We start from the raw sequence: 17,094 nt of genomic DNA, 5'->3' as shown, positions 1-17,094 counted from the left end.
TCATTAAACTTTTTTAATTCCAGATATTTATTGAATTCAAATTCCACCATCTGCTGACCATTACCTTGGGTCCAATGACAATACCACTACGCCAACTGAAAGATGGTTTAGGAGTTACTATTCTTTTAAAGCAAGGCATCTAGCAAGCCCTGAAGTTTAGTGCTGACTGTCTGAGAGGAAGACTCTGTACTGTGCTGACCCACCTAATTATTGGGAGTAGCAACAAGGCTGCTGCTTAACAAAGGTTCCGTTTTGAGCCAGCTATGAGGGAAACTCGGGGGGGGGGCGGGGTGAATTTTGTTTTGGTTGGGGTTAGGTGAGGGGGCAGAGTTCCATTCATAAATGGCACAATAGTGCATTTCAAAGAAATTTACAGCACTACGTGAAGTTTACCAATCATTTTACCACAAGGAGAAGCTTTAGATCCCCTGCCCCAATTGCCCTTCTTTGACTCGCTGTCAACTTTTGCCAAGGAAGCACCTTGAAATGTTTTACTAGGTTAAAGGTGAGCGGTTGTTGAGAATGTTCTTTCGATGTTACTGTTTGCATTTAAGTAACTTGGCAGATCTTTGTTTGAAATAACTTGAGTGAGACAGTTGAAAGCAAAACAGAAATTGGACAAGCTGAAATGATTGTGAGGAGTCGAGAGAAGATTTAATTTGAAAGATCCTGAACTACTTTTCATGGGTTATCCAATAATAGTCAAGACATTTCATTCTTGCGCTGAGTTAGGGGACCCTTTGAACTGAAATCCCAAAAATTGATGATTCAACAGCAGAGCCCAAAGACACCAATCACACCCAGCACTTCACATGAGGGAAGAATAATTATCTTAAAAACTGAAGTGATATTGGTTCGTGTCCTCTCATTCAGGTGTACACAGCGATTATTGTCAAATGGGGAATGGTAAATGAATTCACCATGGTTGAAGATGAAACATCAAAGGAACAGCTTTATTATTAATATTATATCATCCTTTTCCCAAATAAGGCATTAAGAAAAACATTTACCAGGTTTAATTGCTAAGATAAGTTATGACTTAATCTATCCAAGTTAAGTTGAAACACAAGCAATGTAGTTAAATAATGATTGTACTCAATACCATTGAGGTCTCAATTTCGAAAGAAAAGTTGAGAAAATAATTTCTAATTATTTCTTAGTCTGATGCACACACTATTTATTCTTGCTTAATTGAGTTGAAATAACTTGTGGAAATCTAATATGCTTGTGTTATGTTCTCACCTGGACCCCTGCTCCCCTCCCTACAGGCATGCACAGACACCCCCAAGGTCCTGATATCCCCTCCTTCTATCCCCTGTCTCCAGGTGCTGTTGGACAGCTCACACCTCCTCTTAACTGGTAAGCCCTTTGTTTCCTTTGAACTTTAGCAAGACGGCCGCAGGACCGTCTTTCTTTTTAAGCTGTTTCAAGACTTTGAAATTGACACTGCATGAAAACCGTTGTAAGACTTTAATTGCTTAACTTAGGGAGGAAAAAAAAAATTGTAGCGGGTTACCAATTCTGTAATTTCACATTAGCACTAAGTAAATGTTCAAGTTGGTGTCAATGTGCATCCCAGGTAGTGCTGCAAGAGGCACAATTGTCGCCAAGAACGTCAAGATTACAACAGACATGCCAAGGCTCCCCAGTGCTTTTGCACTATTTGATCTTGTCCTGAGCCATATGGGCAATCCCAGGTTTGGTCCTCTGTCTGATCGCACGTGCGGTTCTCTGTCAATTTTAGGTTGTGCTCTGGCCCCACTTGATCACACGCTGTAAATGACTCTCAGGTATCCATTTTTGACCATTTAATTGTGCAGCTACATCCCACCTAAGGCTGAACATATGCATAGCCAAAAATATCTGTTTGAATTTGCAGAGTTGGCATTTCACTGACGTGTTAAGTGTGAAAGCACCAGTCACAGTATTTAACCATATGAAGTTGTGGCTTATCCAGCAAGCTGACTATTTGATGAACAATGAAGCTTTGACAACAAAGGTTTCAGACAGTAGAGCAAGCACCCCAAACTAGACTCAATACACACAGATATACGAATTGAGAACAGGAGTAGGCCACTCGGCCCCTCGAGTCTGCTCTGCCGTTCAATAAGATCATGGCTGATCTGAATGTAACATCAACTCCTCATTTCCACTTACCCCCGATAACTTTTCACCCCCTTGTTGAACAAAAATCTATCTATCTCTGCCTTAAAAATATTCAAAGACTCTGCTTCCACCGCCTTTGGAGGAAGAGAGTTCCAAAGGCTCACAACCCTCTGAGAGAAAAAATTTCGCTTCATCTCTGGTATAAATGAGCGACCCCTTATTTTTAAACAGTGACCCCTAGTTCTAGGTTTTCCCACAAGAGGAAACATCCTCTCCACATCCACCCTTCAAATCTTATGTGTTTCAATCAAGTCGCCTCTTAATCTTCTAAACTCCAGGGGATACAAACCCAGCCTGTCCAACCTTTGCTCAGAAGACAACTCACCCTGATATAAAACATTTTCCCAATCAAATATATTCATGCTGATTGTGATCATTGCCTGTGCTGGTTAACAGGTAGACTTCTTATTAGCCTCCTTTAGTGAAGTGTAAATCATTTATTTTTACAGATGATAACAAAGAGGGACTATACAGTCTGAAAATTTGGTTTTCCAAAGTGATTTCATCGTTTGATTTTGCAACAGGTTGTGATTGAGTTGTGTGTCCTGTTTAATATCATAATCATTTTTTTCTGAATGTTTTTGCCAACACTTTTATATCCAAACAAGTCCAAAGATTTCTCCTTCCAACCAAATAAGCTTGTAATTGATCCTTAATTTCATGTAATTTTCTGTTCTTCATACTTTGTTTTTAAAATACAAGGAGGATTTGAAACTCATGACTGAATGTGCAGCTAAACAAGCCATTCTGGCTGTAACTTTGTCACGGACACTGAAATTAATGCTTCTTATTTTGAGAGTAAAGCCTGGAGCTAAGTTTCTCCATTGATTGGAGCCCCTCTTGATCACAAGCTCACCCCTTGTCAACAAAACCAAGTGTGAGAGAGACGGAGGCTGTAGTGGAGAAACAGAGAGAAAGAGAGAGAGAGAGACAGGAAGATGGGGGGTGGGGAGGGGGAATAAGAGATAAGAGATAGAGAGAGTGAGGCGGAGGAATGTGAGAGTGATGATGGGGAGAGAGAAGACAGAGGGTAATGAGATGGAAAGACATGGAGGAAAGTGAGCAAGGGAAAAATGAAATATTGAGGGAAGTGAGGAAAACTAAGACAGAGAGATACAGAGAGAGAGAGAGAAAGAATGAGGGAAGAGAGGCGTGGAGGTAAGTGAGCGAGAAAGAAGGAAGTGAGATAAGTAAGAAGATCAAACAAAGTAGACATAAAGACGAAAATGGAAGAGAGAGCGAGAGAAGTGAAGGAGCAGGTATAGAAGGAGAGGTGAGGTGAGAAAAGGGATGGGGAAAAGAGCTTAGTAACATAACTTGGCCACCACAATACCGAGCCGCGACTGTACATGATCTTTACAACGCTTTGAAAGGTTTTTGCCATTTTAGTCATTACGAATCCATGGTTTCCCCATGATAAAATTACAGCGCTAGAAGTTGACTGGCTTGCAAGAGTTTAACAGGGTGGCAGTGAGTTGTTGCTTCAACTTGCCCTGGAAGGGCAGCAAGCAGGATCTGGCCTGGAGATTCCCCACATGACAATGCCCTGATCTTAGCCCTGTAGCCAGGTCGCACCCCTTGCAGGAGTGAGGTAGACAGTTGGAGTAGCATTGATAGAGACCAAAGCTGCAAGTGTGTAACTCTTTCGAGTTATCAACAGATCGCATGTAACTCTTTCGAGTACATTCACAGTTCTTGGTTTCCGGGAGTGGGACATGAACCCACAACCTTCTGATTCAAAGGCGAGGGTGCTATGAACTGAGCCACAGCTGACACCTCCTGCAAGTGTGTAGGGGGACATGGTATGGTGCGGCGATCATTTTGAGTTTGCCCTGTTGTGATTGGCCATTTAATTGGAAGGATAATTCAAGCTAATTGAGATAACAATGCGTTAAACTAAAGCTCTTCAAAAAACTGGATAGGAAACATCGAATAGCCATTCATTCAACTGTTTCGATATTTAAATTGCTGTGAGCACCAAACTTAAAAATTAATTAGAATTTTTATCTGATTGAAAGCACAATTATTACAGTTTAATCCATTTTAACTACAAAACAACAACAACAAAAGGCCAATGTGTAGTTGAGCTTTTAATTGCTCAAAACAACTTTTCCCATTGCGCATCTTTCATGTTTTTCTATTGAAACAAATTGCACAGGCAATGTAACAGAATTTAACCCAATAGCTAAACACAATGTCTTAATTATACATCAAAGTTGTCTTAAAAAAATAAGTGTTATATGAACCTCTGGTACTTAACCGTCTGAAGTTTGACGGAAGGAATTTAGCAGGCAGCAAAAATAGATTTGATTAAACTATCCTCCCCACTTTCAAAATTGGCCAAAATGAACCATTCAAACTAAATTGTTCAAACTGAAATGATAATCCCCGGGTCGGATGTAGGAATGAGGGAAGAGTGTATGAATTCTGTGGGAACCAAACCTGTGGGAGCCAAACGATAGATTCAATGCATCACCAGCCAGCTCGGCGAATGACACCAGCCGTGTAACACACAGAGTGTTGTGTCTACATGTTTGTTCCCCATACAATTGGCCTCCCACCATAACTGAGAGGATATTACTTCTTCCCCCAGCTGCATAACCACTGCCTTTCACCCTGGCCATTCCACTTTCCCCCCCCTTTCCCTGCCAATATTGCTGTGTAACTGGCAACTAGGAGACGAGAGCCTGATTTGAACCTCCGCTAATCCCTCCAGGCCTGTTGATAACCACCTGCCCTCAGTCCAGCAACACTTCCCCCTCCCCCAGCAATCACCACCCATCCCATCAGACAACCCCCCCCCCCCCCCCCCGCCACCTCCCGCCTCACCCAAACCTGGCTGAGATTGGGGTCTTGCTGTGCATGTGGCTGAATGGGGAGCAATTAATGGGAATCATTTGTTCTGACTAAACCAAGCTTCTTAAAGGTGCTGCTGCAGTGGTAAGATACAAAGGTGACTTACAATCTAAGGCCTGCCTGTATGTTGTGATGTACGATCTCATGGTATTCATGTCATCAGTGAGTCCCACCAATACAGAACAAACTGGGCACTCATCTCCGGGCTGTGGTAGGTTGCGAATACAGAATGGCTGCTTCATTTGCTCGTCCAAAAGTTGCTGGGCTTCAAGTGTGTGAAGTGCTGTCTGGCATTTCAGTGGAAGAAGCATGATGTAACTTGTGCGTTTGATGCTTTTTACCTCCACAGTTGGCACTCAGCATTGACTCGGGTTTCTAGCATGTGGTTATCACACCTTTGTGCTCGCCTGACAGTTCTGAAAGAAAATAAAGTGTCACTTGGTAGTACAGAACCTGAGTATTACTGAAAAGAGAAGCATGTTGCTGAAGCTTTTCATCTTAGACTCATCAGGACAAATGCAATAATGCCAAATTTTAAATGAACACAGCAATTTATACTGCAGGAGAACCAGGTGCTGATTGGTTGGCACGTTGACTCTGATTGGCTGAGGCATTGCCATGGAGAAAGCAGTGGGGGAACTATAGGCTCTCCATGCTTCCGGGTAATTCAAAAAAGGCACAAGGCTTGAACATATTCTTTTTGTTTGCAGGGAATGGGTCCCTGCGTTTGAATGTATGTCACTTGTAGTGTTACAAGCTCGACTGATGATCTTAAATTGGTTGTTAGTGTAGCTATTAGCGCACTCAGGATTGTTCAGCAAGTGCTGCCCAATCGCGGAATCACATCTAACAGTAGACGTTCCATTTTGGGTTTTGCAAGCGCAGCCTGGTTGAGAACAGTCTGTACTCTGCCTATTACGAATAACTAGAGGAATGCGTTATTTGATTCGATCAGCCAATCATTGGGACGTATGGCGTACGTACCTGGCATCACACCGGCACTGACATTCATACACGACATTGCTCAGTTGTGTGGTAGCCGGAAAGTCTTTGGACTGACAGCAGCATTCTACCAGTGGAAAATACCACTCGTGTCGCCACTGCATAGTAGCATCGTGAAACGGCTTGCTTAACCTGTTCAAATTTTTGAGATACCTTGCCTTTCCAGGGTAATTTGAGGTAGACCCGACACTTTTCCCATCTGAAAGTGGCTGCCATGTGCTATAAAATTTGGGTGGTATTCTGTTTGCCCTGACGAGTGCAAGATGGGAAGCTTCAGCAACATGTCTCTCTTTTCAGCAATGCCCTTTAAATTGCTCAATCTCGGTAAATAAAGGGGGCAGGAGTCAGCACTTTCTTCCCCTCACTCCCTCTTTGTGTTCCTTAACCCACTCCTCAAAGCTAAAGTGACGTTTAGAGAAATCGAACATCGTTTTTAAAGTGGTCACCCTGATGTTTTAAAAAATGAAATTTTACAGAGTGGAAAACTCTCGCCAATAATGTCAAAAGTTTCCATCCAAACACTGCCTGGGCCTCTCATGTGGACTGTTAGTGTTGTTTCACCTTGAGTTAGTTGTATTTTCATATAATTTGACTGTCAGTGTTTCCCTTCTGTTGCAAAGAGTGGTTTCTTCTGGATGACACTGTGGTCAGCCGAATGTCCTTTGATATAGACGCAGGTGCTTTGTAACGGGGTGCAGGTGTAGGGCAAGTGAACTGGCAAAGTTACTCTGCTGCACAGCAAAGTGTTAACTGGGGATCTGTTGCTGCTTTCTTGAGTTGCCTCTTATCAACGATTGGCAAGGTGCTATGCACATTAACCATATTTTAATACTGGATGATAATTGCTTCCCTTTCATGCTTGATCCCACGGGGCTATCCTGTGGCAAATTGGCCCAGCTGGTCTTTCCAATAAAACACGGCTGCTTTAGCTTTCTGTGTAGAGCTGTGGAACCAAATGAAATTCGAGCTCACCCGTTCATTTAACATTATCCGACTTCCCACCCCTGAAAGCTCAGAGTACATGGCCGCTTCTGGGTTTGTTTGCAATGTTCCGCCCTGCAGTAGATCCTCCTTTGAGGAGGCTTCAACATTAATAATGCACCTTCAGCCGCAGGTTCAAAACATCAGCGTAAAGAAGGCATGCTCCTTGATTCCAATGACCTTCCGGGGCCCAACCCTTCCCGGGTCCCAGTTGTAGCCGTTGGAGCCAGCCCAGAACACACCAGCCGTAGTCCCGTGACAAGCCCAGTTGGAACCAGACAACAACTGTGCAGATAATGAGCAGCGTTCGAGTTGCGGTTGCCTGCACAAACATCACTCTCAGTGACCATGTTGGCAGTGGCTCAGATTATTGTCATGAGGGAACGAATTTGTGCATCACAGCCTGTTTTAGACACACACCACCTCCCGAAGTTTTAACTGGGTAAAGGATGAGTCATTTGGAGGCCTGCAATCCTTTTGTATTTTAAATGTTTTCCAATTGATAAAAAAATACTAATAGTTCATTGTCTTGATTCAATATTCTTCGTAGCATTAGATAATATTGCTTAAAAGTGGGTTTGGTACATACATCTGCATTTATGCACTCTCTATGAGTCACTCCATCCCACCTTTGCTAATGTTGTTTTCTGCTGTCTGGTGTTTGTTGAGTAATGTTCTGTGACCCAAAAGACTCAAGTATGGCTGTGAACACAGTGCTGTTCATTTTAATTTCTTCTTATCTATCTTCAATTTAGGTTTTCCCATCCTATGGTTCCTGGTAACCCTAACCCTCCTACCACCGGAATTCCTCACCCAGCCATTGTGAACCATCAGATCAAGCAAGAACCCATTCACAATGAGATTGAACACATGGACATGTAGGTTGACAATTTGGAGATTTGCTGTCATTTTTTTTCTCGGGAGGAGGGATGGACACATTCAAAATTTCAACACTCAGTTTGATTGCTGTTAGGCAAGTGTTAGAGAGCCAGGGCGGGTAGAGGGAGTAAAATACAGATCAGTCATGATCTAATTGAATGATGGATAAGGCTCGAGGGGCTGAATGTTCTCCTCTTGTTCCTACGTTCAGCCCAGTGTTGGGAAGCTATGCAAATTCACATTTTCCTTTCTCAGTGTGTGGGGGGTGGGGGGGGGGGGGGGGGGGGGTGGGGGGGGTGGGGGGGGGTGCAAAGTGAGGCAAAACAATGTTGTGTTTTAGTATTTGTTCCATCAATGGGTGCGATTTAAATTAGTGAAAAGCGTCTTCCTTTTCCTTTGCCTACAGAAAGCCTCACCATGAAACGAGGAAGGAGCAAGAGGCCAAAAAACCTCACATCAAGAAGCCACTCAACGCCTTTATGTTATACATGAAGGAGATGAGAGCGAACGTGGTGGCAGAGTGCACATTGAAAGAGAGCGCAGCCATTAACCAAATCCTCGGCAGAAGGGTGAGTAGCCAATTTCCAGCCTAAAGAAAAAAAATCAAGTGCGGCTTTTCTGACACGGAGTTGGAAGTTGTACCAGATCAGAGGCCATGTGGGGCTGGGAGTTGAGTGAGCTGGGTAGAGTGTGCTTTCCATAGATGTGGCCCCTCCAGTCTCCTCCTTTGACATGTAGCCATTCTCTGCGGGATAGTCTTCCTGAAAGGGTGTGAAGACAAGAGAACATTCAGGTGCAGACCCAATATATAAGTAAGAAATCAGGTGTTCACAGCTTCCCGTGAGTGGTTCCATATCCTGGTGTGCTTCGTTTTGCCAGGGTTTTTTTTCCTTTTAGTAATTTTGCAACATTTAAATATTTCTGACATTGCTGGTCAAGTCCAATTCGAAATAAACTCTCATCCCAGGGTTGCCAACTCATTTGGCTATATTCCTGGAGGTTTCATCCCTTGGCCATTAACCTTGTCCCCTCGTCTCCTACCATCCCACCCAGTTAGCAGCCCTTATTCACATCAACAATATTTTAAAATTAATAATCAAACATTCAAATAAAATGGAAAGTAAAATACCCAACCTCTTTAAATGATCTTGGGATGTTTCTTCTGAGTGGCTCACAACAGTGTCAGAGAGATTAAACTTTAATTCCTGGACACTCCGGGAAAATTGGCAAAAAGGTCAACAACAGCAGCTCATCGTTCTCTCTCTTGCCCAGACCATATCAGTGCTAGACATAATTGCAGTAAGTAACGACTGTGGTTGCTAAACTGTGAGAGAAGCCAGCTGAGTACTGGTGATGTAAAGGTAAACCACAAGGAATCGGCATTAGGTCACAGAAAGGTCCTGTGCTAGCCCGCTGGCATTCCTGCACAAATAATCCTTGTCTTTCATTCCTTGTGAAAGTTACTAGTGTCAGTTTTAAGAGTTATCTGCCCCTACAGTTACCATTGCCTCTGGCTATCCTCCTTTGTTCTGTCACTTGATACGTAACCAAAAAAAAAAAGTGCCACTGATGACCCCCTTTTAGATCTGACAAGTTTCTACTGCAGGCGGAATCAGTAGTGTGCATGAGCGACAACCTTCTTTATCACAGAAGGGTAAATGTGGAGCGGGGGGGAGGCAGAGAAAATTGAGAATGAATCAAAGGAATTGTTGTACGAGGAACAACCAGAGCAAGCCATGGTGACTCCATGTGACTCAGAGTTCTCAATTCTGGGTGGATGAAATGACTTGATATTTTGTCACATGACCTCCAATTACTCCATCTTTGGAGTGTATCACCTTCCCACACCAATTGGATTACCAGGTTGAATGATTTTTAATTGGCTGTCAATCTCTGCTTCCCCCTTTCCAACACTTTTATAATAAAGAAAAGTATTCAAAGAAACTGGGTTTCTCACAGCGGTTTCTCAGTAGAATAACCTTTGATTCAGTGCTAATATTGCTATGAATGCTGTGAAAGTTCAGTGTGATTTGCCTGTCAGTATAAGAAGGAACAGGAATTAGAGACACATATTAGGGAGTGTATAGGATGTGGGTACATTCTCTAGTTTGGTGATACTAAGTCAGAATGAATGCTGGCAGATGCATCTGAGACCAGGCAGCTCAGTCAGAGGGGGCAGAAATGTTTCATCTCCTGTAACACCCCCACTCCCGTTGACTTCAATAGAAACAGATGTTGAGTTTAATGTGGGAGGGGTGGGGTGGGGGGGGGGGAGCCGATATTGTCCAAGATTAAAATGAGCCCCCTTGTGTGTAACAAGATGTATTGTGATGCATTGTCAGTCTACAGACGTGCAATTGTAATGTTATCCTTTCGCCAACAAAATGGTTTCTTTTAATGAAAACGAACATCCATTTCTCACCAGTCACTCTATGTTCAATTCCCCAGCTGAGTGTTTGAGTAACGTCCACCCGTCTCTTCTTGTTATAGTGGCATGCTTTGTCTCGTGAAGAGCAAGCAAAGTACTATGAGCTGGCTCGCAAAGAACGGCAACTTCACATGCAGCTTTACCCAGGCTGGTCTGCGCGGGATAACTATGTAAGTTTCTTGTGTTTCTATCTGGGCACCTCAGCAATCCTTTTGCTCTTCTTTCACCCCTCTTTTTTTTGAGAGGGAGCTTACAACCCATACATAAACAAATTAGCAGACATTTCCAGCTTGCAATAACTTCAGCTTCCCAAGGAAAAGTGTTATCTTTATGATGATCACCTCTGCCTTTAAAAGGAACACTAGTTCCTGTTCAGACACACTAGGCTCAAGCTAATAAGTGACATCACTGGACTGTAAATGTGAGCTTCACACAACTTGTAGATTGTTGTGTCGCTTTTAAGTTTGTTTTTATCTAGTTTATGACTAATTCAAACCTTTGGTCAATATGATATTATGTGACTTAGCTGTGAATATTTGCAGCAAGTGCATGTGTTATTTTGTAAGGTCTCTCTCTCTAAGCAATTGCTTAAATTAAATTGTTCTAAATGTTCAAATTGGTATGTGTGTAAGGGGTAAAGAGTGAATCTTGTTTAAAGGGTATGGTGTTCACGGAAGAGTGTTTGCAAACCTTTCCTTGGTGAGGGAGGAGAGACATGTGTTGTTTTTGTTACGGTCATGTTGCAAGCAGGGTGAGATGCTTCAGTGGGATTGATGTGTGTTTGCAAGTGAACAGATAAAGCGTCGCCAAATACTGGAGACTAACGGTCCCCTTCAACAATCGGGCAGTAAGCTGGTGTATTATTGATCAATGAGGAAGAAAATCTAGTTGGTTCAATATAAGGGTGGAATATCCACCTTGCTAGCTTTAGGTATTAATGACAAAAATGACCACTTCTCTTTCACCCAAGTTGTGCTCATTTGAGATAACAGATATAGAGCAAATCTTTCCCTTTTCTCTACGAGTTTCCTCCCCATCCTTCTCTCCTGAAGGTATTGACTCTTTGCAAAGTGGTGGCTCCATGCAACAGTCACTTACTTTGTCCACGGGACCAGTTATTCACACGTATGCTTTGGCAACCAAGTATTGGCAGGCTGTTCAATAACAGGGAAGAGATGCAGGTTCCCCCCCACCACCCCGCCGCCCGCATTAGTGCATGGAGTGATCGAGACCAAGAGCCTTCTCCCCTTGGTAAGCCATGAACCAGGGGCCAGTTATGGTGCCCCTATCAGCACCCGAGCTGAGACTAACCAGCTGGGGATTGAACATGGGGCCTTGCTGGGATGCACAATTCAACTACACTTTGTTCCAATTAACCAAGCTATTGGGGAGCACAACAAATCTTTGGACCTCCCTCATATTGTGGGTGGCAAGTCACCCAGTGGCATGTTTAATGAGACTCAGCCATGAAAATTGTCTGGACCTCCCACAGCCACTCTGGAGGGGCCAGCGGCTCATTTGTCTGTGGGGGTTATCATTCTTATCATTGTTATGCTTCCCTCTTGGTTAATCCTGTTTCCCCTGGCTCCACATAAAGGGAGTTTTTAATCTTACTGCATTGCTCTTCAATACATACATGCATACGAATTAGGAGCAGGAGTAGGCCACATTCCCAATTCGGACTGGGACCAATGCAATTTGAAGCCCTGTTCATTTTCTATCCAGGTTAATTTGCTCCACATCTTTCCAGTTTTTCCAAAAGATGCATTTTGACCTCAGCAGTTCTCAGAGCGATGTCACAAAACCACATTGCTCAGAATTGAATCCAGTACATAAAGCAGCAATTGAAATAAAATCAAATGAAGCTGTTTGATTATGACCTCGCGGAGGACCAGAGCCACATAAAACTGCACTCTTGTATCAAATTTCAGGCAGAAGCATACAAAAGGGGAGGTTAGTATTTGACAGGTAGAGTTGCAAGGACTGTTCTTTATACTTTGCCCAGATTGAGTCACACACCCCCTACCTCATTGTGAGGTTGTGAATAGACTCTCTGTTAGAAAGCTATTGGACCTTGGCTCCTGATGTCTTCGTGTCATTTGTTACAGTACCCTCACTGTAATTTGAGTCTTGTTACAAAGCACACTAGGCGCTTGAGAGCCTATTTTATACTGAGGCTGGCTTTGCTTGTTTCTGTTTCTCAATGATATTCAACCTGCTTTAAGACTTAATGTGCGTGTGCAATTTCTGCACGTGTTGGTGAACTGACAATGGGGGAACTTTCACTTGCTTTTATCCAGCTTCCTCGTGAGTTGTTTGATTTTTTTTGCCCTGTTTTTGTGAGTGAGAGGACGGAGAGTACGGGAATGAGGACGGACGCAATGATAGAAACCTTCGGGCAGAATCTTGCCCCTGTCGGGCAGGCTCGGCGGAGGCAGGCGGGGGCGATCGGGAAGCCGACTGCTACCCGTGATCGAGGCCAGAAGGCGATCTCTCGCTGGTGGGCCGATTAAGGCCCACCCAGCATGAAACGCGAGCGGCAAGAGTTTAGCGCTGCCTGTGCGGGCACGGGGGAGGAGGAGGGCAAGCAGGCCGAGCGCGAACTTTACACACGCGTACGAGAGCTGCCTCAGGGAGGTGAAGAGTTAAAAAAAAGTAAAGTAATTATAAATGTTATAAAACACGAACCCTCGTGTGACTCTGTCACATGAGCAGGGACATGTTATTCATTAAATTTTAAAAGTTTTTATTTTAATGACCTTGTCAATGGCCTTAATAGGCCCTTTAATCGTTGGCAGGTGTGCTGCCGACTCCGGCGCGCGCCCGCTGACTGAAATATCGCGCGACTGCGCGTTGATGTCGGGAGGCCCGCTTGATGTCAGCGCAAGTCATTTTGCGCTCGAGCGTGTTGGGCGCGTGCCCAGTCACCGAGGTAAAAATTTTGCCCCTTAACTCCTGCAGCCAAACGAGTGACTGGCCCCCTCCAGAATGGCAGTAGGAGGTCCAGAACATTTTCATGGCCAAGTATTGTTAAACATGCCACTGGACGCATTGCTGCCCACAATAAGAGGGAGGCCAAAAGGAAATGGCAGAATTGGGGACAGGCAATGGGGAAAGTGCAGTTGGGAGGGGAGGACTGCAGTTCAGGCTGGGGGTGACTCCAGGACAGTCTTATGCCTCCCTCACATTGTTTTTTAAATTCTTTCATGGGATGTGGGTGTTGATGGCAAGGCCAGCATTTGTTGCCCATCCCTAAATGCCCTTGAATTGAGTGACTTCCTGGGCCATTTCAGAGGGCGGTTAAAAGTCAACCACATTGCTATGGATCTGGAGTCATGCAGGAGACAGACTAGGTAAGGATGGCAGATTTCCTTCCCTACAGGACCAGCGAATCAGTGATTAGTGAACCAGACGGGTTTTTATAACAATTGATGATAGTCATGATCACCATTACTGGGACTAGCTTTATATTCCAGATTTATTAGTTGGATTTAAGTTCCACCAGCTGCTGTCATGGGATTGAACCCATGCCCCCAGATGATGAACCTGAGTCTCAGGATTACTAGTCCAGTGACATTATCATTATGCCACCATCAGCTAGCCCCACAAAAGGAAAGTTTTTAATCTTACCTCATTGGCCTTCAGTTCATAATGGGTCTATTGACATGATAGGACCCTGGTTTGCATAAATGTGAGGAGCCCTTCCCTATGTAGGTGGGCACCTTCCATGACTGATAAACAAGGAATGTTTAAAATCAGAATGGAGTGGGTATTTTGCATTTAGTATGTGTGAGCTGTGGCTTAGTTGGTGGCACTTTTGCCCTGAGTCACAAGGTTCCAGGTTCAAATCCTACTCCAGGGCCTGTATCTTCTGGTCAGCGTGCAGGGGTGTGGCCTGCTCGCCAATGCGTGAACTGGCGCACAGTGACGTCGGGCGTGCGTCCTAATGTCACCGCGCGTCATTCCAATCTTCAGTTCGGCGGGCGCGCACCGGAGTTGGCTGCGCGCCCACCAAACTGTCAAAGGCCGATTAAGGCCATTTAAATAGCAATTGAAGTAATTAACAGGGCTGCTCGTCCGACCTTAAGGTTGGCGGGGGGGGGCAGGCGAAGAGCCCAGGCGGCCTTCGCATTTTTCATGGGACTTCATCCACGGGCGGGATGGGGTTTCATGAAGGTTTTTAAACTTTAATAAAAATTTTAAATAAAATTCACAGACATGTCCCAGCTCATGTGACACCGTGGGTGGGCTTTAATTGGCCCGCCCAGGTAAAATGGCGGCGCGCAGCCGCGCCCGCTCCCGCTCCAACTCAGTTCCCCTGATGGGGAGAAAATTCTCCCCCAGGTCTTGAGCACAAAAATCTGGGTTGACATTTCAGTGCAGTACTGAGGGAGTGTTGCACTGTTGGAGGTGTTTTCTTTTGGATGAGGCATTAAACTAAAGTCCCGTCTGTCTGCCCGGATGGATATAAAAGATCCCAGTATCACTGAGAAAAGACATTTTGTCGAAGCTTTTCGTCTTGCACTCATCAGGACAATCGCAAGAATACCAATGTCAGGGGAAGCAACAGCTTTACACTGCATGAGACGAGAGTGCTGATTCATTGGCAAGTGGACTCTATTGGTAGAGGCGTTGCCATGGAGAATACACCAGTTAATGGTGGCTGACAGTTTTTCAGCAATACTCAAGTTCTGAACTACCAACCCACTATTTAGATCCCATGTTGCTATTTGAAAGAAGAGCAGGGGAGTTATCCCTGGTGTCCTGGCCAATATTTCTCCCTCAATCAATATCACAAAAAACAGATTAACTAGCCATGATCACATTGCTGTTTGTGGGAATTTGCAGTGCGCATATTGGCTGCTGCATTTATTACATTATAATAGTGACTACATTTCAAAAAATCTTTCTTAGCCTCAGGGGTGGTGCCAGAGGTCTGGGGAATTGTAAATGTTAAATGTTCAAAAATGGGTGTAAAGATAAGCCCAGAAACTATAGGCCAGTGAGTTTAACTTCGATAGTGGGGAAGCTTCTAGAAACGATAATTCAAGACAAAATTAATAGTCATTTGGGTGAATGCGGGTTAATCAAGGAATGCCAGCATGGATTTCTTAAGAGCAGATTGTGTTTAACAACTTGCTAGGGTTTTTTGATTTCATAACAGAGAGGGGCGAGGGTTGATGAAGGTAATGCTGTTGATGTGATGTACATGGACTTCCAAAAGGCATTTGATAAAGTGCTGCACAACAGACTTGTGAGCAAAGTTATAACTCATGAAATAAAGGGGACAGTAGCGACATGGATATGAGTGATAGGAAACAGAGAGTAGTGGTGAATGGATGTTTTTCAGACTTGAGGAAGGTTTGTAGTGGAGTTCCTCGGGGAGCTTGGAAGTATTGCGAACATTGGGGAGGATAGTGCAGAACTTCAAAAGGACATGGGTTGGTGGAATGGGCAGATGGGTGGCAGATGAAATTTAATACAGTGACGTGTAAAGTGATTCATTTCAGTAAGCAGAATGCAGAGAGACAATATAAAATAAGGAGTACAATACTAAAGGGGATGCAGGAGTACAGGAGCCTGGATGTATATGTGCATAAGTCTTTGAAGGTGGCAAGACAGGTTGAGAGTGTAATTAATAAAGCATGCAATATCCTGGGCTTCATTAACAGGGGCATAGAGTACAGAAGCAAAGAGGTTAATGTTAAACTTGTGTAGAACACTCGTTCGGCCTCAGCTGAAGTATTGTGTTTTATTCTGGGCACCACAGTTTACGAAAGATGGGAAGGCATTAGTGAGGGTGCAGAAAAGATTCATGAGAATAGTTTCCGGGATGAGGAACTTCAGTTACGTAGATAGATTGGAAAGGTTGAGACTGTTTTCCTTGCAGAAGAGAAAGTTGAGAGGAGATTTGACAGAGGTGTACAAAATTGAGGGGCCTGGACAGACTAGATAGGGAGGAACTGTTCCTATTGGAGAGGGGTCGAGAACGAGAGGGCACAGATTTAAGATAATTGGCAAAAGAAGCCATGGAGACATAAGGAAAAGCTTTTTCACACAACGAATGGTTGGGATCTGGAATGCGCTGTCTGACAGTGAGGTGGAGACAAGTTCAATCGAAACATTTAAGAGGGAATTGAATTATTACCCGAGGAAGGAAGAAGGTACAGGGCTACAGGGAGAAGACCAGGGAGCTTCACTAGGTAAACTGCTCCTTTGGAGAGCCATCACAGATGGGATGGGCTGACTGGCCTCTTTCTGTGCTGTAACCATTCTGTGATGCTGTGAAGTACCTCACTGGCTATAAAGTACTTTGAAAGGTCCGGTGGTTGCAGACCTTTCTGCTCTTTTGTTTTTCCTTGCCCTGCACATCCAACTTTTGCCAGCTGAGGAGAATTAAAATTCCCACCATTATATATTGTATATCTTGTATGTCCACATGATTCAAAAACAATGTTGAAATTATTGATGAAATTGGTATTCGACGTTAGCACAAAGGTGGTGTTAAATGAATTGAGAATGTAAAAGATAATCAGACCGGGTATAATTAGACGCTGTCGGCCATTTTGTACTACCTGCCGAGACCAATTTCATCTCCACTCTTTCCTGTGTGTATGTTTGCAATTATTGTTCAATCAGTATAAATAACTGATCTATAAAATATCTTGAATTTGTTTCAAATGTTGAAGGGAAAGAAGAAGAAGAGGAAACGTGAAAAGATGCAGGAAACCACCTCAGGTAAGAATTAAAATAATATTATTGCCAGACATTGCAACTCTTTT

At 43.9% G+C, this 17,094-nt stretch overlaps 1 protein-coding gene across 10 annotated transcripts in view; it reads left to right on the top strand.

Moving 5' to 3' along the window:
* Positions 1-17,094, top strand: part of lef1 (lymphoid enhancer-binding factor 1) — a 170,031-nt gene that overhangs the window by 88,327 nt on the left and 64,610 nt on the right. For 6 of the 10 annotated variants that reach the window (XM_078532712.1, XM_078532555.1, XM_078532919.1 and 3 more), the window contains exons 5-9: positions 1,269-1,359; positions 7,761-7,883; positions 8,291-8,453; positions 10,375-10,482; positions 16,999-17,050. In XM_078532712.1, coding sequence (XP_078388838.1) covers positions 1,269-1,359; positions 7,761-7,883; positions 8,291-8,453; positions 10,375-10,482; positions 16,999-17,050 — 537 coding nt within the window. The remainder of the gene's footprint in view (positions 1-1,268; positions 1,360-7,760; positions 7,884-8,290; positions 8,454-10,374; positions 10,483-16,998; positions 17,051-17,094) is intronic. The other 4 variants (XM_078532785.1, XM_078533032.1, XM_078532641.1 and 1 more) reach the window with 1 other exon arrangement.

Source organism: Cetorhinus maximus, chromosome 1 (assembly GCF_964194155.1).
Source record: "Cetorhinus maximus chromosome 1, sCetMax3.hap1.1, whole genome shotgun sequence".
Lineage (NCBI taxonomy): Eukaryota > Metazoa > Chordata > Chondrichthyes > Lamniformes > Cetorhinidae > Cetorhinus > Cetorhinus maximus.
Note: the sequence above shows the minus strand (reverse complement) of the source record. Positions and strands in the feature narration are given on the sequence as shown.